General features: G+C 40.4%; 1 protein-coding gene across 8 annotated transcripts in view; it reads left to right on the top strand.

The window, feature by feature from the left end:
- Positions 1–20,407, top strand: part of ANKS1B (ankyrin repeat and sterile alpha motif domain containing 1B) — an 895,734-nt gene that overhangs the window by 547,759 nt on the left and 327,568 nt on the right. For all 8 annotated transcript variants that reach the window (XM_007467172.1, XM_007467174.1, XM_007467175.1 and 5 more), the window contains one exon: positions 16,722–16,874. In XM_007467172.1, coding sequence (XP_007467234.1) covers positions 16,722–16,874 — 153 coding nt within the window. The remainder of the gene's footprint in view (positions 1–16,721; positions 16,875–20,407) is intronic.

Below are 20,407 nucleotides of genomic sequence, written 5' to 3'. Positions count from 1 at the left end.
AGTATCTGCCTTCAAGGAGATTACCGTCTAACGACAGAAGTCAGCCCAAAATTCAAGGGATTTTCATAAAAACAGAGCATGAACAATCTGTAATAGAAGTAAAAATACAAGCTTTGGATGTTAAATGGAAGGGAAGGTCTCTTCTGTTCAGGGAATCAGGAGAAGGTTCCTGGAGGAGGAGACAGATAAATCAAAAAGGCATTTCTATGCACCTTAAAAACTTCTTTGTTGTGTGGGGTTTGGGGATAGCTCATGACACTCCAAGCAAAACGTGACCCAAAGTATTTGCTTAGCTTGTTCAGGCAGACAGATATGCTACTTTTTCTCCCATTTGTAATAACCACCCTCTGAAATATAGCTAGTGCCATCAATCCAGCTATGAATTTCATCCATCACTTTGCCCTTCAAGCTATAATGAGTGAGTCAGATGCTTCAGACTCATGCAGATGCCTAAAGTCAGCTTCAGCAGAGCAGGCTAAACTAGGACTGAGTTACTATTCTCCCACCCCTAAGCAAAGCAGTTTTTCAATACATGGTATTTCTTTGTCGTCATTTTCTTCGTTGGTGGTCAATGGGATTTTAGATTTCCATCTTTTAGGTTCTGACTTGATGCTTGATCTTCTGTCATGCTACCTAAGAATCCACCTTTCACCTTTAGAAAAATGACTGGCCATTTTCACTCTCTCCCACAAATCTAGCATCTTCTATTTTAGTAAAAAGATGTTCAGCTTGCTTTTTTGTTTGTTTGTTTTGTTTTGTTTTTAGTTAACAGATAACGACTGCTCTTATCAGAGGAAATGAGTACTCAATAAACTGCCAGATTCCTTCTTTCATGTCTTCAAGAGAAAATACATTTTACCTTTACTTGTTCTGTGAATTCATGGTGGCATAAGTGCTAAATAGATAACACTTTAAATGATTTTTAAGGTTATAATTTATGAATCACAGAGTCATAGCAGGTTAAAAGCTTTTTATTCAGTGCATCATCAGTTTTAACCCTCAACTCCTTGTCTATTTGGAGGCCACTGCTTTGTGGGAAAGAATTGTATTTACAGTTTTCTAATACTAATAGGTAAATGTATTATAGAAATTGTTGAATGTGAAATTTTCTCCACAAATGTACAAGAGATTATTGCAGTAAGTGTAGAGAAGATTGATTTCCCTGCCTTTCCCCCGGGGACTCAATTACATCATCATCTACCAACCTTTACGGTGTCCACTTTCAACTGAATACTTTTCTAAGTGCTACTGATGTAAACACGAAGTAACAGTTGACCTTACATCTCAAAGACTGTAGCATTTCTGGTGGGATTGGAGCCAGATGACAGAGAGCTAGGGCAACTCCAGGTGCATAATGTCTGCAGATACCCACATGCCCAGATGATCGTCAGTGAATCTCTGATTCATCCATCCATTCAATCAGATAGTTCATTTTGGCCCTATGCTACGTTCAGAGATAGGTACGAAAAAATGGATAAGACCTGGTTCCTGCCTCAAGGAGTCCTATCTACTCTTTAGACAGAGATAGATATGTCGAAAACTAAACTACTATGCGAAAAAAAATGCTCCAAGAGGAGGGAAGAACTAAGTACGGAGGTCAGGGAAAGTTTTCTGGGTAGGTACATGATGCTTGAGTTTAATCTCAAGGAATTAATAAGTATGTTTAGCAAATAGGTCATTAAGGGAATCACTCCAGACAGAGGATGCTGCCTGTGTTCCAGCTAGGTCTAGAGACAGTAGGGAGAAATGGATGCCCGTATTCATCCATTCTCTGTCTGTCTCTGTCACTCTGTTTCTCTCTCTGTCTCTCTCTTGCTCACTTTCATACACACACACACACACACACACACACACACACACACACACAAGGACTGTTTATCCAAATTGTTAATATACTTTGCTGATACATATATATATATATATATATATATATATATATATATATATACCCACTCACACAGGCATTCACTTACTTCCCTATGTATTAACCCCAAGAGAAACTATGGAAGAAACTCTTCCCAAATTTCTCTAATCCACTCAAGTTTTGTTTCTTTTCTAGAACTTGTAAAAACTTTAGCAGTTAATTTTCTTATATTTGTATATATTTCAAATATATACATAGAAAATTGCATATTCCTGGAAGGAAAGAACCTTAGACCCTTTTACATTTTTACAGTACCTAGAATGATGTTCCATATAAATTTTGTGCTTAAAAATTCTTGTTGAATTAAATAAATAATTACTACTAAAACTATTGTTAAGAGCTGATTATCTACTGGGGATTCACATAAGTCAAGCTGAAAATTCTTAGTTTGATGTCTGAGGTAACTAAAACTTCTGAGCTGACCAAAAACAAACAAGACAAACAAACAACACCAGACTATGAAACTGGAAACATTTTCCTAAGAGCCAAGCTATTCTTTATTCCATCCAATGGTGGTGGAATAGTTCTTAGATTATTCCCTCACTATACATATAAAAGGGGTTCTCAAGAATTCCATGCAGGGCTTCAAAATGAGGTTACACTTCTCTGCATATTCTAGACCTTACTGAAATTTTTCCTAATGGTTCATTCTGGGTCTCTCAAGTCATATGTGCACCATTAACCAGACCACTTGCTGACTGGCATCTGCCCTTCTCTGCCTCTCTAGCTTATTGTGGTTGATGACTCCTGTCACCAAAGCTTGAAAGAGTGCCACCAGAACTTACCAAAAGTGCTCTCAGTGCTGTTAATACCCACTGAGTGTACCAAATCTCTACTAATGACTGCCAAAGGCTGCTTCAGAGCTTGCAGGTGCCCAGTGAGGCAAATGTCTGTGCTACTGGCTACAGTGCCCAGTATCTTCCCATCAAGGGCACTTTTGCCACTGCCAACTGACTGTTCTGCCAATGTCACTGCAGCCTGCCAGTGTGGGCACCATCACCAACTGCTGGTGCCCAATGTTCAGGGCACTAATATCTGTGATATGGCACCATCCCTGCTTGCTGATGAAGTTGCTGGTGCCAATTCTGCTGATTCCTTTTGTTCCCAAGTCCCAGAAATGTTTTGTGATATAGATTTTGTATTGAAGCTTCTTCTTAAGCCATGGTCCATGGGAGCTAAGCCAGGGCCCATTAAGAGTGCCAGATCCTGAAATCCATGCATAATCACCCGTCTGCTCGAACATGTATCTCTTGTTCTATTAATCAAATACATATGCCTTGGCCACCTTTTTTAAGCAGAAGAGTCTTTTGAGGATGCTGGGTTGCTCATTGAAAACAGACCCATGCAAGACCAACCCTGCCATATATATTGCACATATATATTCTGTATATCCCCATGCTTGACAGATGAACACAGTGCTGTTCAAGCTGAGATCCATGCCACACAGATGCAGCCATCAAGCTGACAGATTCCCATTCCACATCAGAGAACAAGGAACACTTTATCTTGTGTTTCAGGAAATCATCTGGAATCTGACCATTTCTTACCACCTCTCCTCTAGCACCCTGTCCAAGCCACTAGCCCTGTTTCTCCTGAGTTACTTCCAGAGCCTCTGAACAGGCCTCTCTGCTCCTACCCTTGCTTCCCTATGCACTATTCTCAACACAGCAGCCAGAGTGATTCTGCTGAAATATAAGCCAAATCATGTCACTGCTCCGTGCAAATTCTTGCACTGGCTCCCTTTTCCCCACAGAATGAAAGCCGAAATCCTTACAAGGCCTTCAAAGCTTTACCTTATCTGGCCCCTGATTACCTCTCTGACCTGTTCCCCGCCTCTCTCCGCCTGCACAAGCTGCTGCAACCCCACTGGTTTCCTTGTTATTCCTTGAATGGACACCAGGCTCACTCCTTCCTGAGAGCCTTTGCTCTACCTATTCCCTCTATTTGGAATCCTCTCCCCCTAGTTGCCAACAAAGCAAATTTGCCCTCTTTAAATCTTTGTTCAAGTCTTGCCTGCTGAATAAGATGTCCCCTAACCACCCTATTGAATACCACATTTCCTCCTGTCCCCACAGAACCTCCAGCACTCCCAGACCTCCTCTTGTACTTTCTCTTGTCACAGCAATTATCACTTTCTGACATAACTTCCCTATTTATTATGCTATTTATTATGTTAATTATTTTCTGTCTCCCCAGTTAGAGTGTAAACTCCACAATGGCTGACACCTTTATACATTGTATTCACTGATGCATCCAGAACAGTGCCTAAAATATAGTAGACATGCCCTATATATTTGTTGAGTGAATGAGTGAATGAATGAGTGAGTAGATGGGTGGATGGTTGGATGGATGGATGGATGGATGGATGGACGGATGGATAGATAGATGGGTTGTAGGTCCTCAATTTTGTAACTCCTATACTAATTTTTTGCCACCATTTGTATGATATCTTTTATACTGCCCTACCCACGCAGAATACAAGTTGTTCATTTGTACTCTGCTAACTTTGGTTTTACGGTACATTTATCTGTTTGAAGTACTTCAGTGGGTGATGTTATTACGCACATACCTCGAGGCTCTGAGAAAGGACATGGTTTTTAAATATCAAATAAATAGAATTGGTATTCAGAACATTCATTATCTCCTGAAGACTCAAGTTTGGGAAATTTTTTTTTAGTTGAGACTAATAACTTACAAACAATTTTCCTGACTGATAGTAGCTTTGAAAATGCTACTATCAGTGCACTATATAAGCTACATTGTAGCTGCATGAATGTCAGAAAACATGCACTGTCAGAGGTAAAAAAAAAAAAGGGATCCTTTGTCTTTTTCTAAATATAGTTCATATCAGTGGTGGAGATTGAAAATGTGAATGATGGTGAGCATTGCTCAGCACCTTATTCTAGTTGCAATAAATCTGCTTCATCTTTAATCTGAGCCCTTGTTTCATAAAAGAGAGTTGCAACAAGGAAATAAATCAAAACAAATAGTGATATTTAACAGAGGGCTCTAGGGTCAATATGATCTCAACAAGGATTTTAGAAATGAAAAGATGGCAAAAGCATGTACTTTTATTGAATTTTTAAAAACACACCTTTTACCAAAAGCTTCAGAGAGGAGTACAATAAAATCATTCAACCCCAATGTTTATATGTGTACTGCGTAGTGGCTCTATCGGTCCTTTCATCCACATCCCCACAGATCTTACCTGGCAGATAACTGCCAGGTTCTCAGGTGATGCTCCAGAGCTCACACTGTTTGCAAAGCGATAAAGAGATTGTTTTATGGTTGTTACTGTTGTTATGGTCATTTTTTTTTCTACCACAGTTTATAGAACTTGTCTGTTTTGGCAGCTTCACTCCTTTAACTTGTGGTCAGTCCAGTGCCTTTTATCAAAGGGTTAATCCCTAACCCTGATGGCTAGAGGGTTGACTAGTCTGGCCAGTGCTTCTATTTTGATCACCAGTCAACCATACTGTGCTATTGGAAGTTGATCACCATGTGTCTTAAAAACATTTCTTACCTATGCACTATTTGTCCATTACTTCACTTCACGGTCTAAGACTTGTCAAAATAAGGGATACCTCAGGCCCTCTCACGGCTAGACCTTAGTTTATTTCTTTTGTTCGCGAAATAGAAATCACAGGGCATTAAGAGATAGTACCCAGTCCAAAGCGCTTCACTTTCCCTTTATTCCCCCAAAATGTAGTGCCAAGTAATATCCAGGTATCACCTCTTCACGCTCCTGCCCTATTCCTAAAGCTGGGAGTCTTCAATTGTCTAAACACTCAAGGACACAAAGTCGGCAAGGCTCAGTTGGTGGTGGGAAAAATTAGAGAGGTTACTATTATCTGCAATTTGTAAGTCCATAGTGACATCCAAACATAACTCACTTACCTCTAAGGGTTTAAGTTTCTCCCCCATTCTTTTACAGAAATTGTCTCCATAAGAGAGTCTAATTGCAAACAAAGGGTCTTCAAGCAACAGATTTGTATATGTTACATGTCTCCCTCCCTTGCTGCATATATACAACACAGAGACTTTATCACATTCTGCTTCCTAACAATAGTCACAGTGTATTAATCCTTTCAATTCCACAGAAGGAATAACATTACATGGAGTACCCAGAGTCTCAGACTCCATAAAGGGCATTTTCCCAAAGATCACCTAAAACCCCTCACAAATGAGATAATGTGTATGAAATCCCTTTGGACTCTTTAAAGTCTCATATGATTGTTCGGTGGTGTCATCAATACTTTTATCCATTTCGTAGACATCTCTCCCAGCAAAGTTACACCGCAATAGCGCTTAAACGGCGATGAATAGACTTTTTCTGGGGCTCCATGGTCAGTGGATCTGCCTTTCTCTTTCATGTTCAATCAGTCTTTTAAGAGCTACTGATGAACAGCACAGAGATGTCTAAGCCCAGGTCTCAGGGCCTGTGGGAGATCTGATCCTCGCGCTACTTGATAGACCTGCGTTTGGACTTGGCAGCACGCTGTCTGCTAGCACTGTTTGTCCCGGTTTATTCTCCGGGCTGCTGTTAGTCTAGGTCTTGGGTAGCAGCAGGACAGAGCAGAAGAGGCTAGAACAAGAAGCAGGAATAGAGGGACATACCTGACGATGTCAGCTGTCTGTATTACAAAACTCCTATCAGGGAGTCTGAGAGCACAAAGTACATCCAGGTAGAAGAGAGAAGCCATGGTCCATTGCAGCTTCATAAGCAAGTTTAAGTACCTGAGCCTGGCACATTGAGGCTGTTGTACCAGTATGTTTACAGTAAATGGTAGTCAGGTTTGTGTGTATCCGGGGAGCAGCATGCCACGCAGAAGGCTGCCCTTGCCCACATGAGGACCTTTACCAGTATTTCACATATAAGAATCCAGCTCTCACCAAGTCCAAGCCAGGTAGCTTCTGTTAACACAGAAATTATTAACCCCAAAGTTATCTCTAACTATGCCTCTCACGCTATAATTTCTAAGAAAGGCAAGTAAAAATCGCCAGAACAGAAGGCAAGCCCTCTACCCCACCCCGATCTCCACTGCACTCTTGGACTCTTTGCTCCTTTGTATGTCTGACCTTCCTCAGCCCTGAATCCTCATTTGTCACTCCTTTCCATGCCTTTTCCTTGTAATTTCTAAAAACTCACTCTCCCTCCTTCTCTTCCCATACAAACTCCTCAGCAGAATCATTTAGATTGCACTTTCTACATCCTCATCTCTGACTCATACCCCAACCCAGTACAGACCAGCTTCTGGGTTCTTCTTAGTGAGGTGCGGAGACCTATTTGCCAGACGCCATGAGCACTTCTCCCTCCTCTTCTCAGCAGACCTCTGCAGATTCCAGCACGGCTGCCCACAGCCTCCTTGCAGCTTCTTTCCCCTCACTTCTCTTGTTGTCTTGACTATTCCCTTTTTCGTCTCCTGAGTGTAATTCTTATCCTTCACTTTGAAAACATTGATTCTCCCTCAAGCCACTTCTCTTCTCATACCATACCCTCTTCAGTCCCATCCACGTAGGATTTCAGCTCCCCCACGTGATAAAAATAACTAAGATTTATCAAGTGCTTCTTTGTGCTGAGCACTGGGCTACACTCTCCTTGCATTATTTCACTGAATGCCTATGGCAACCCTCAGAGGTTCTTTCTCTCTCTCACATTACTAATCAGAAAATGGATGCTTAGGAAGGTTGAGTAGTTTACTCAAGGTCACACAGCTAATGAGCGGAAGAGCCAAGATTCCCACTTGTGCTGCTGCTGCTGCCCAAGGTTGTAAGTCCCCTCAGACTTCTCCCCCAAATTTAACGTGCTGTTCCCCAACATCTTTAATTTCTCATTTCTCAAAATTATTTGTGTATTTCCTTCTATTTTCTTTTCTTTCTCAGCTGGTAATACCACCATGTACCCAGGTGTCAAAGCTAGAAACTTGAGGTTTTCTACATTTCCCCCTCTTATCCCTTGCATAGTTGTCACAAAGAGATGGTGGCATGATTGCCAGAAAGATACCAACAAAGGCAGTTAAAAGAAATGAAGTTTCTTTTAATGGCAACAGATGTGAAAACTCATGGCTTCACAAAACAAAAGACAATGCAACATACTGTCAAGTGGAAATACAGGCTTCTTTTAAATGTTCTATGTGAAATTGCCTTATTTAATTTTTAATTCTGTTTTTATTAAAGGCTAAGCCACTAAAATAGAGACTTCCTAGTGGCTTAAAGAACAGAATGCTTATTTCTCCCACGTAATAGTCTGACAGTGAGCAGTCCGGGTTTACAAGTTGACTCTGCTCTGTGCAACTGTGGGAGGACCCAGGACCTTCCATCTGTTGCTCTGTCATCCTCTAAAGTATGATCCGCAGACGGACAGCATCAGCATCGCCAGGAAGCTTGTCAGAAATGCAGAATCTCAGAGTCTGCCTTCAACCTATTGAATTAGAATCTGCAGGTTAAGATCTCCCACGTGATTCTTATGTACATTAAGGTTTGAGAAGCATTTCCCAAACTCTAGAGTATTGTTTTGCCCATGTGGACGAAGCTGGGCTGCAGACACAGATGTTTTAGCTCAAGAGTAGATTTTTTAAAAAAGCAGCTCTAGAGCAAAGAACCTTTTAGGTTAAAGATGACCTGGAAGTTACATGCAGCACTTTCATTGGCATCCCATAGGCTCAAATGTATTCTCATGGAAGCAACCAGAAGAGAAGCTAGTGTATCTCGAATCTAGTTAGGCAGACACGAGCTCAACTGAAGCCCCATTACTATGAAAGAAGAGAGAACAGTTTTGGGTGAACAACAATGGGTCCCTGTCTCAATTTTGTAACACTTTCAGATATAAAACTATCTGCCAGATTTGTTATTGACTTTTTTGAGTTCCTTATTCTCTTGATCTAATTACCATGCCACTATCGTATTGCTGGCTTCATAACTTGTTGCACTGAGAACTGTTTTTTAAATTTAATCCCAAATCTATTATAATGTAATTTCATTTTTTCTTATTTTGTTTCCTTTTACTATCTTTGTTGCCTTCCTCTTGCTATACTTTTCATCTTGTGGCTCTATCACTTTATAAGGTATTATCTTTGTCTCAGCAGATAAAGCTGGTATGAAAAAGGAGTTATATATATATGTATATATATATCTCCTTATATATCTCCATATATATCTCCATATATATCTCCATATATATATATATATATATATATATATCCATACATATACAACAAACCCAGAACATTTCAATAAAACTAACAAATTAAAAGAAAGTAAAACTGTAGTGATCATGTAATCTTACAAAAATCTTCTAGGTCAGTGGTTTTCAAATATTTCTTTTTAAATTAGAGAAAGCTTCCCTTCCTCTTCTTACGTGTGTAAAAGACTTAAAATATGAGCTATTCAACTGAAGTAGACCAGGCAGTTTCAGAACCTGGACTGTTCACCTGTCTTATAATTGGCCCCCTTGAAGCCCCAGGACACCACAGAGCACTGTCCTAGGGTCAGTGATCTCTGCCTGCTGTGTAGCCTGTGATGTTAACAGTGTGCCCTGTCTGAGGCCAGGTTTGCCTTAAGAGGCTCCTGGAGGAAAGTCAGTGCACATTTGGGCAGAATAGCAAGACATCAAGAGCAACAAAGATCTTTGGTAAAATGTACCAATATATCCTCATTTTTCCAGAGACTGAAGCTTTCTTTACTGCTATCTCTGATTTCTATCCCAACTTAGGTTTTCCCCAGACTTTGGGATTCAACTAGTTGAATCGTTTTGCCTTGTTGTGAACCTCTGTTACAATGCCTGCTGCCTGCCCACCACTCTGCCTCTCAGATTACAGACTGTGCCTGACTGCCATTCATGCTCAGCAATATGGCAGGCCCGGCAGCCCCTGGAGCTCTCTCTGTCTAGCCTTGTCCTGCCAGATGTGCCTGCTGGAAAGAGAGTTTAAACACTGCTAATTTGAGAAAGCAGTCACTGTGCTCCATGTGGGTACACTGAAGGAAAGAAGTGTGGATGTCATCTGCCTTTAACCTAAATGTTCTATCTTGTCCTGTAATCGTTTTCTTTGCCTTTGGGCTTCTTTTCTCTTTACTGGATAAATAAATCTGACACTAATTTGATATTAATATACAAATTATAGAATTGTAAGACTTAGGAACTAAAAAGGAACTTTGAGATCATTGATCTAACACCCTTATTTTATAGCTGGGAACACTGAAGCTTAGAGATGTGAAGTAACTTGCACATAGTTACACAGATAGTTAATAGTAGAGTCAAGACTGCCAGGCTACAGAAACAAAGCCCAGTGCATTTTGTGATACAGCATACTACCTAGAATTGGTCCTTGGTATTTAATAGTTTTAAATAGTTGTAAACATTACTGTTAGACCATAAAAAGAGCCCTCATTTTCATAATATGTGGTAAAAAATACAAATCTCTCCCACAAATGGATGCCACTAAAATTAGTCATTTTGTCTTCATGTGTTCATTAAATCACTTAATTTAATCAACATTTAGCAAATGCCTGCTGTATGTGAGATGCTCTGCTGGGCACGTGAGAGACTACAAAAGTGGCTAAGACCTTGTTTCATCACCAAGAGGTCGACAGTCTAAAGAAGAAGACAGACATTCACCTCTCTAACTATAAGAGAAATCAGACTTCAATAGAGCTATAATAGAATTTTATGCAAATTACTACAGAAACCTAGTAGAAGCTATGATTAGTTTTGACTCGGGAGTAAGGGTAGCTTTGGAGAAGGCGTCACAAAAGAGACGGCATTTGAACAGGACCTTTTAAGAATGGAAAGAATCTCAACAGAGAACAGGGGGAAAATAGCATCTCTGGCAGAGAGAATAGCATGAGCAAAAGTATGGAAGTTAACTAGAAATACAGTGGATTATGCCCCAACAATCATACTCATAAAATAAAGAGTTACTTAGTTTAGGATTAGTGAGGATGCAGTACGTAGATGTTTACTAGATGACAGTCACGTAACGTGGGTAGGATGTTGATGTTAACTTAGCTTCCCTAGTCTTTCTCAGTCTCATGTAGATGCATTTGCTCCTGGATTCATAAAGAGTTTGGAATATTTTATGTGTCAACTTGGTTAGGCCACAGTACCCAGATATTTGGTCAAACACCAGTCTAGACGTCACTGTGAAGGTATTTTTTTAGATGAAATTAACATTTCAATCGTTAGACTTTGAGTAAAGCAGATTACCCTTCATAATGTGGATGGACTTACCCAATCAGAGAAAAAGACTGAGGTCCTCCAAAGAAGACAAAGGAATTCTGACTCCAGACTGCCTTCAGGTTTGAGCTGCAGCATCAGTTCTTCCCTGAGTCTCCAACCTGCCCTGCACATTTCACACTTGCCAGGTTTGGGGGCTTCTGCATGTGTATATACACAGCCTATTGATTCTGTTTCTCTGGAGAACCCAGACTAATGCAAATACCAAGGGTTTTGAAATAAAAGAGTGACTCTATTAGTCAGTTTTCCCCTATATGTCAAAATATCAGTGGTTTATAGCAACAAAATATATGTATATATATTTATTTTCCTTACTCATGAGTCCACGGGTCAGCTGTGGTTCAGCTAACTTCAGCTGGACTCACCTGAGCTCCAGCGAGCTGCGGTAGACTCCAGGCTTCGGGCTAGATTGAGGTTTGCTCCACAAGTCTTCATCTTTCTCCTAGGACCAGCAGTTATGCAACTAGTCAACAATTGTTTTTCTTGTAATAGAGCATAAGACTCAAAAGGATGAGTAGATCACAGGAGTGCAGACGCCTCATCTATAAACCAGCACACTGATACTTCTGCCAGTTCCACTGACCAAGCAAGTACATGACCAACATCAATGGGATGGAGAAGTAACTCCAGCCACATCAGGGTTCAATATAGATCCCTCAGCAAAGGGCACAGAGGCATAATTCTAATCCAGGAAGAGAGCAAAGAATTGAGGCCAACAATTCAATCGACTTGAGGGACCTTGTTAGATATATTTCTGAAAAATAACTGTTAGCTGTGGGAAGGGGGAGTATAAAGATGCTAGCAGTCATAAACTCTTTCTAAAACAAAGTAGAAAAGACAAGGAGTGAGGGAAGTTGGGAGGGGTGAGAGAGGAAAGAAGAGTTTTGATTGGAAGTTGAAAAGAGTAGCAGCCAAAGGACTCAACATTATACAGTTTCAAAATAAGCATGGGCCTAATTTAGGGCACTGGGGAGGTAAGGGAACTAAGAGTTACTGAAGACATATGTATTCAAAACACTGCACTAGTTCACATGGCCTGTGTCATATGATCCTTACAGTACTGCAGTAGATATTATCGTCAGATCCCAAAGTCCATTTTGGAAGAAAGGAACTGAATTGAGAGACATTTTGGAAATCAAATATATAAGACTTGTTGGACTAATTAGATAATGATGGTAAAACAGAATGGGGAAAGCTAAATGACTCCTAAGCATCTACGTGGGCAATAGTGTGTTGCTTCCCCATTAACTTAGTTGGGAAACACAAAAGGAGGGCCAGTTTGTGAGCTGAAGGAGATACATTTTTGGCTTGTGTTGGTGATACTATAGGACATCTATGTGAGATATTTTACAAATGGTTGGAAATTTGTATCTTAGAGCTCAAGAAGCCAATCCTGGAGAAACACTCCAGAAATAAAAGCAAAAAGCATGGAAAATGATATTAGCAAAGAAGTGAATGTGTCTTGCACACACAGTTCATGTTCATGGAATGGCTAGCAAATTAACATACTGTTTAGACATGTGTCTAATGTAAACACATATTTACTCATGTGTCTAATCGTATGTATTAGTTTACATATAGCAAGTAGTGTGAAATTAGGTTGAAAAGATAAGTTTGTACCTGATCTCAGTTGTCCTAGGATGCTGGAATAGGACATTTGGGCTTTTATCAAGAAAGAACCACTATAGGTTTTTGTGCAAGGGTTGACTGAAAGAGCCTGGCTTTTTGGAAGACTGATGTAGCATCATGGTATAAGCTGGACCAAAAGTAGGAGGCCAAGTGGAAGGCTATTGCATTAGTTTTTATAAGCACCAACAAGAACCTAAACAGAGTAGTGGCAGGAAGAACAGAAATGAAGGAACAGATGGAAGAATTGCTCTGAAGGTAATTGCTGTGCAGCGCAGTAACCATTCTGCCTACCATTAAATACGTGTCAAGTTAGTTTTGTAACTTCACTTGGCACTAATGGTTTCCTGTCTTTAGGTATGCAGAGCCTTCATAATTTATTGTTCATCTGTTCACATATTTTTTCAATAAGGGTTATAATTTCTATGAGGGAGAGACTATAACTTGTTTTGTTCTCTACTATTCCACAACATTTATCAGAATAGGCACTGGCTAAATGTTTAACAAATGAGCAGCTGGATGAATGCTGCCCCTGCACATGTCAGTGTACCCATTCCTAGATTCTCTTCACGCTTGCTCTCTACCCTGCCCCCGTCTCTCATCTTTCCACCAAATATTTCCCTCCCTCTCACCTCCTTAAGGTTGGTCTGGGAGAACTTACCTCACAGGAGGAACCAGATTTCTGAGCAGTCTGCAGAAACTGATGTGACATTTTTTTTCCAATCCTGCCTTCAACCAAGCTCAACTGACTCTCTCGTTACTATTTTTAATGTTATCTCAGACATATCCAGTAGCTTTCCAGTTACATAAAATATTGAAAATTCAGTTCCTATCCATTTAAGCCTCCAGTTTTATTTTCTCCCCCCACCCCTACCCCATTTTAGGCTTCCACCAAGGGACTGGTATCTCTCTCTTTTCTGACTCTAAATTCCCTAGTGCTAGAGAAGGAGAGATTGGGGGGAAGGCATACTTCCTTATACTTGACTGGGTTTGGTTTGCAGAGCTCTGGTGAGTTTCCCGTCATTGTTCTTTGGCTAACGCTGATCATCAGCAACCTCTGTGTGGCAGGTGGCCGCTGGCGGTATGGGACATCTGACTCTACCCCAGCTTGATTCATCAAGATTCTCTAAGCTCATCCCCAGTATCCACTGCTGGGGTGATCAGCTTCTTGGATGGCTAACAGCAAGACCTCCCTGCCAGGCTATTAATTTTAAAGCTAACGAGTCTCTCTTCCTTCCTTCTTCCCCTTTCTCCAGTTATTTCCTTGTGTCAACTGGGACAGCCAGGGAGTTTCCTAAGGCTGGGGTGATTATTCAAGGTAGCAGAGTTGGTTCAACCACCTTTTAATACGTACTGGAGAATGCCCCTGGCCCCAATATTTTTGTAATTCTCTGTGGAATATGAAAGTATTTGATACCTTTGAGCTTCTGCTTTGGGTCCTAGTTGCCAATTTTACACATATATATAGTATCTGGCTATTTGTAACTGCTGCCAAAACTTCATTTTGCAACTCCTGAGGTGTCATTTACATTTGTAACTACTGTGTAATAAACACTGAGTTAAGTGTTATGTGAACAAACATTTAATGAGTAGCTAAAATGAGTCAGTCAATGTAAGAATGAAATACAAAAGTCTGTTGTAGTTCAGACCCCAATGCAAAATAATGAATTACATGGCAATATTAAAACAGAGAGCATTTCAACCTCAAAATGGAAAATGGATTGGAGAGTGGAGCAGTAGGAAAGAGAAAAGGAGAAAAGGGAACTTAAAAATGAAGGAGTAGGGCTTCCCTGGTGGCGCAGTGGTTGAGAGTCTGCCTGCCGATGCAGGGGACACGGGTTCATGCGGCTGGGCCCATGAGCCATGGCCACTGAGCCTGCGCATCCGGAGCCTGTGCTCCACAACGGGAGAGGCCACAACAGTGAGAGGCCCGCGTACCGCAAATAAAAAAAAAAAAAATTAAATTAAAAAAATAAAAAGGAGTTAAATACCATCCCAGAAGAGGAAAAGAGAGGAAAAAAAAAAGGTAGAAGAGATACTTGAATATATAATTGCCTTGACCTTTGATTGATCATGGCTAGGAAAAAAAAAAAACAGCTACAGATGACATTTTAGGGACATTTGGGGAATTAATATGGACTATTTATTAGGTAATGTAGTTTTATCAATGTTAGATTTATTGAGGGTGATGATACTGTGACTGTGTCGGAGAATGTCCTTGTTCTTGGGAGTTGCTCCTGGAGTATCAGGGGATGAAGTTTCATGATGTCCGCAAATGATTCAGGAGAAATGTCTTTCCAATGGTTCACCTAAAATTTAAAAAATAAGTGTTGTGTGCATGTGAATGAATGAGTGGGTATAGAGTGAAAGGCAAAAGCCAAATGTAGTAACATTTGGTGAATCAAGATCCCGGGTATTCTGGAAGACATGGCAGTGTACCACCTGTAACTCCCTTCAAGGAAGGACTTGCCCAGCATCAGGGAGAGTGGTCAGCAGACAGCCTCCAGCAGTCAGCATCTTCAGGGTCTGCCTCCATGGCAGAGAGCCCTCACCAGAGCACGCTACTTCCAGGCAGCAACATCCAGTGACAGAGAGGCAGATCACAAAGGCCTGTTCATATCTGCCCTGCCTGGGACACTCTACTAGCCTAAACTGTGCCAGAGCTCCCCAGATGGTTCACAGAGGTGCCATCAAGCCCCATCACAGTCCGGCCCCTCTTCTGCCCAGCACTGCTTCCTCATCCCTCCTTCCGCAGATGTTGATCCCTAATAAACACTTTGCACCCCCCTCCAAAAAAAAGTAGTAAGGAGAATCTCAAAAATGAGAACACTGCATAGTGGCAGAAAGCCTAACATGTTTGAGATTAAAATCTGAATCCCTGATGCCCAGACTAATCTTTTCTCTGCTCACAAATCAGAATCATATAGATTTCCGTTAATATTTATCTCCTTGAATCTGAAGGAAGAGGAAAATCTATGTTGTATTTTGCCAGTTTTGCTGTTCCCATCATGAATTTCACTGAAGGATCACATCAAGTTGATGAGGTGCCAGCTGTCCTTAATAACTGAAGTATTAGATGCTATAGTATGACATGCAAAGCAGCACAAGTCTTAGAAGTGAGTTACTTCGAAAACCACGAACTGCAAATTCAACTAAAATTTCAAATAAAAACCAAAAGACTAGAATAATCCATACAAAATTTTAATGCCAGAAGTTTCTCTTGCTTAAATTACTTTCACACTCCAATTTAAACTCAGAAACATTATGTTGCTGTCACACTTCTTTGTTCTCCTAAAGTAAAAAAATAAATCTTTATATAGCTGACAAAAAATAGGAATCTGTCTGCCAGCGAGTTCTCTATTCTTGTCTAACATACTGTAGGGTCTATGTAGAACACATGGTCCTTAAACACCCAAAAGCCTCTTCTTTACTGGCTTACCACAGCAGTATGTTTCTCCAGCATGTTTGCACTACCTACAATACATGTCTTGCATAAGCATGAATTCCTTTGGATGTTTAAGTCATGCAGTATTTTCACATGCTTTGATGTTGTGCATATGAGAATTATCATCTACATTTTGGGAGTGCAGTTCCCAGTGCCTTGAGCACTGAATTTAAAACTGCTCGACTGACATCATTTTAAATTCCATCCAACAGAATGCCAATAATGTCTGCAACAGAAGTTTGACATATTTAGTTCTCTCAAATATGGAGCTGATTTAGCGGCTAAATTGGAAATTTCTGGGTGCATTTTTGAAAACTAATTCAGCGTGAAATTATTAATAATTTAGAATTGTGCATAAAGTATTTTGGGTTTACTTATTTTCTTATCCAGAAAGATCTGTTGCTTCATATCAGATAAATTTCCAAGATGCATTCTGCTGTTGGAACACAAAGTAAACAGCTTAAATTAATCCTAACGTGATTTTCTAATTACAGATGAGACCCATTGGCCATGATGGCTACCATCCCACATCTGTTGCTGAGTGGCTGGATTCCATTGAACTAGGTGACTACACCAAAGCCTTTCTGATTAATGGCTATACATCGATGGACCTGTTGAAAAAAATCTGGGAGGTTGAACTTATTAACGTAAGTTGGTCTCTTAAAGACACCTTAACGATTCAACACTTGATAATTCCTGCCATAGGTGGGTAATTTTTTCTTTCTTTGTCCTTTGGACATCCAACAAGGATTTACAGGTATGCCTTCTGTTTTGAATATATGTCTCTCTGATTCTAGTCAAGCTCTACAATCATTGTCTTTTGAAGTTTTGGTGTGGGAACTAAGAGGACTCTCAGGGTGTTTTACATTATTTCAGAAAAACTTCCAAGCAGTTTCAGGCTTTCCATTTTAGGAAATTTTGTCACTTTAGGATAGAACATGATAACAAATAGGCTCCCATTCTATTCTTTGCTCTTATTCATTTTTAAAGATTAAAGTCATCATTTTTAGTTTTTTATCTCTGTTATGTTTCCTTGTCTCTATTCCTTAACTGCATATATAAACCCCAAACTTGAAGGGACTTTTTTCTTATTTTATAAGCTTCTGTAATATCAACATTTTATTTTCCAGGGCTTATACCCAATCTTAAATTGTTTGTTTTATTCATACACTTGGCATAAATTTTCTATAAAAACTGGCCAATATATGTTGCCATGTATTTGAGCCCAAAGAGATCAACCAAATCTGTTTAACTGCTTTTTTTTCTTTATAAATTTATTTATTTATTTATTTTTATTTTTGGCTGCGTTGGGTCCCCGTTGCTGTGTGCGAGCTCCCTCCAGTTGCAGCAAGCGGGGGCCACTCCTCGCTGTGGCGCACGGGCCTCTCACTGCGGTGGCCTCTCCCGTTGCGGAGCACAGGCTCTAGGCACGCGGGCTTCAGTAGTTGTGGCTCGCAGGCTCAGTAGTTGTGGCTCACAGGCTCAGTAGTTGTGGCTCACAGGCTCAGTAGTTGTGGCTCGCCGGCTCTAGAGCACAGACTCAGTAGATGTGGCACACGGGCCCAGTTGCCCCAAGGCATGTGGGATCTTCCCGGACCAGGGCCCGAACCCATGTCCCCTGCATTGGCAGGAGGATTCTTAACCACTGTGCCACCAGGGAAGCCCTGTTTAACTGATTCTGATACTGATCATTTTCTCATTTTATTTTTACTGCTCTTTTATTTCTAATGGCATAAAGGAATGAAAGAGATGAAAAGATAGCCTAATTATCATGCCTTCATATTTTAATTGGTATCATGAACATTTCTTTTCAAAAGTGAGAAATCATTTAATCTTTCAGAGAATTTCTTAGACTTAAGTTTCATATTCTAGTAACTGAAAAAAAAGCATTCATGAACTGAAAGACAAAGCAAATACATTTCTGCTGGTTCAAAAGCACTCTGTTCTAGTCTTTATGACATTTTCTCTCCAAAGGTCCAGTCTCTATGTACTGAATGTCATTAATTATTTTAAATTATGGTTAATTAGTAGTAACTAATTATTCTTTGCTTTAAAAGTCTGTCTTAAAAATAATATCTTTTCTGGAACATCTATAAAAACTTTAATCTAAAAATCACTTCAAATGGAGAAAATTCTTGGCTTCTTCTTCTAATTTGCCATCAGCTACTCTTAGCTTTCTGTTCTTATCCTTTCACAAAAGCTTTCATTATTTCAGAAGGAACTCACTATGTCTCTAAAAGCCTCTGATTAATTTTGTTGTTAGTCTGAGTGGAAGCAACTGAAACTGTATTGCTTTTTAGTTGCATCTAGGAGATTTTAGTTTTCCACTGAGAACTTGACACTCATTTTATGGCTACTCTTAGCCATTTATTAAAGGGGGGATCTTCCACAGATCAAACAAACATGCTTCCAACTAAGTTGCTTTCTAGTCAATGATAAATATCTCTATGTAACAGCTGAATAATATCGCTCTGCACTGAAGAATGAATACTTTGGATAGATAGCACATGAGTCACTCACTTAACTAGCATTACCAGTAATCCCTCATTGAAAAGAACAGATTCCAATAGAACTATATTATAAAATGTTTTCATTGAAGCAAGGATCATTAAAACAAGACTATATGTCTCTCAAAATTCAAGTACTGAGGCTAACCTTTAAGGTGTGGGCTTGGACCCACACTTTTCCCCAGTGCTATGTGTACCAGCAGCCTAGAGATGCCCGTTCAGTCACTGTGGTCAGGCCTTGTGGATGACTGCAGTGACTGCAGGGCAGTGATGCCGTAAGGCCCCATGTTTAATGCCAAGGCTCAGGACATTAAATCACTACCCACAGGGCTAACCAGCCTTGAGCTGGGACAGAGCAATGGCCTTTTCCACCCATACTAACTCTTTTTTGTTTGTTTGTTTTGTTTTTCAGTTCTAGAATTCCATTTGGTTCTTTTTCTTTTAACATCTTTCTTGGAGTATAATTGCTTTACGATGTGTTAGTTTCTGCTGTGTAACAAAGTGAATCAGCTATATGTATACATATATCCCCATATCCCCTCCGTCTTGCATCTCCCTCCCAGTTATTTGTAGTGAGATGGATGGACCTAGAGTCTGTCCACCCATAGTAACTCTTTTTTTCGGCTGCATTGGGTCTTTGTTGCTGTACGCGGGCTTTCTCTAGTTGCGGTGAGCGGTGGCTGCTCTTCGTTGCAGTGTGCGGGCTTCTCATTGCAGTGGCTTCTCGTGTTGCGGAGCGTGGGCTCTAGTCGTTCAGGCTTCAGTAGTTGTGGTGCACAGGCTCAGTAGTTGTGGCTCGTGGGCTCTAGAGCACGGGCTCAGTAGTTGTGGCACACGGGCTTAGTTGCTCCGTGGCATGTGGGATCTTCCTGGACCAGGGCTCGAACCCGTGTCCCCTGCATTGGCAGGCAGATTCTTAACCACTGCACCACCAGGGAAGCCCCACCCTTACTAACTCTTGAAGGTACTTTTTCTGTAATACAATCTGACTCCAATCTGGAGAGAAGTACCTGTCACAAGCATTATATCAGAATCGGAAAACATAGTCATTGTGTTTTAGACCTTGAGGCCAAATTCCTTGGGCCTGGAGTACAACATCTGCATCTAATACCAACCCAGTATATTTTCCTTAAAGTGAACTGATGGAATTTAAAGTTTGTGATGAATTTATGGGCAAGTTCACACTCTTAAGGAGGCTTTGCAAGTCATTTAACTCCATAAATATACTTATTATGGACAAACTATCTGTAGCTTTAGACTTGGAAATCAGAGAACAAAATGTTTACGCCCTTTAGATCTGCTACAGAGTAGTTCATTTGATGGTTTAGGGCTGTTGGGTTTTAAAATGAGAGATAGGCACCATGTATACCTCCTGGCTGACGATGCTTTCGACTGGTCTCAAATTCAAGACTTCATTTATCGCAACTAGTGAGGGAAAGTATCCAAATGTAAGATAATCTCATATATATGGGCCCAGCAATTCTGTATTAAGTACCCATAATTTATTTTTTACAGCCAGAAAGGAATGTACAGTCACTTTGATTTAGAGCAGAGCCTTTTAGGGCAAGTCCCATCTTGAACCTTTGTAATGAGTGGCTAGTTTTAAGGAAACCCAGTGGCTCCAATAACTTCTATTCTATGTAGAGTGAAGAGAGAAGTGCAGGTGGAGGCTG

Source organism: Lipotes vexillifer, unplaced genomic scaffold (genome assembly GCF_000442215.2).
Source record: "Lipotes vexillifer unplaced genomic scaffold, Lipotes_vexillifer_v1.1 scaffold237, whole genome shotgun sequence".
NCBI lineage: Eukaryota > Metazoa > Chordata > Mammalia > Artiodactyla > Lipotidae > Lipotes > Lipotes vexillifer.
Note: the sequence above shows the minus strand (reverse complement) of the source record. Positions and strands in the feature narration are given on the sequence as shown.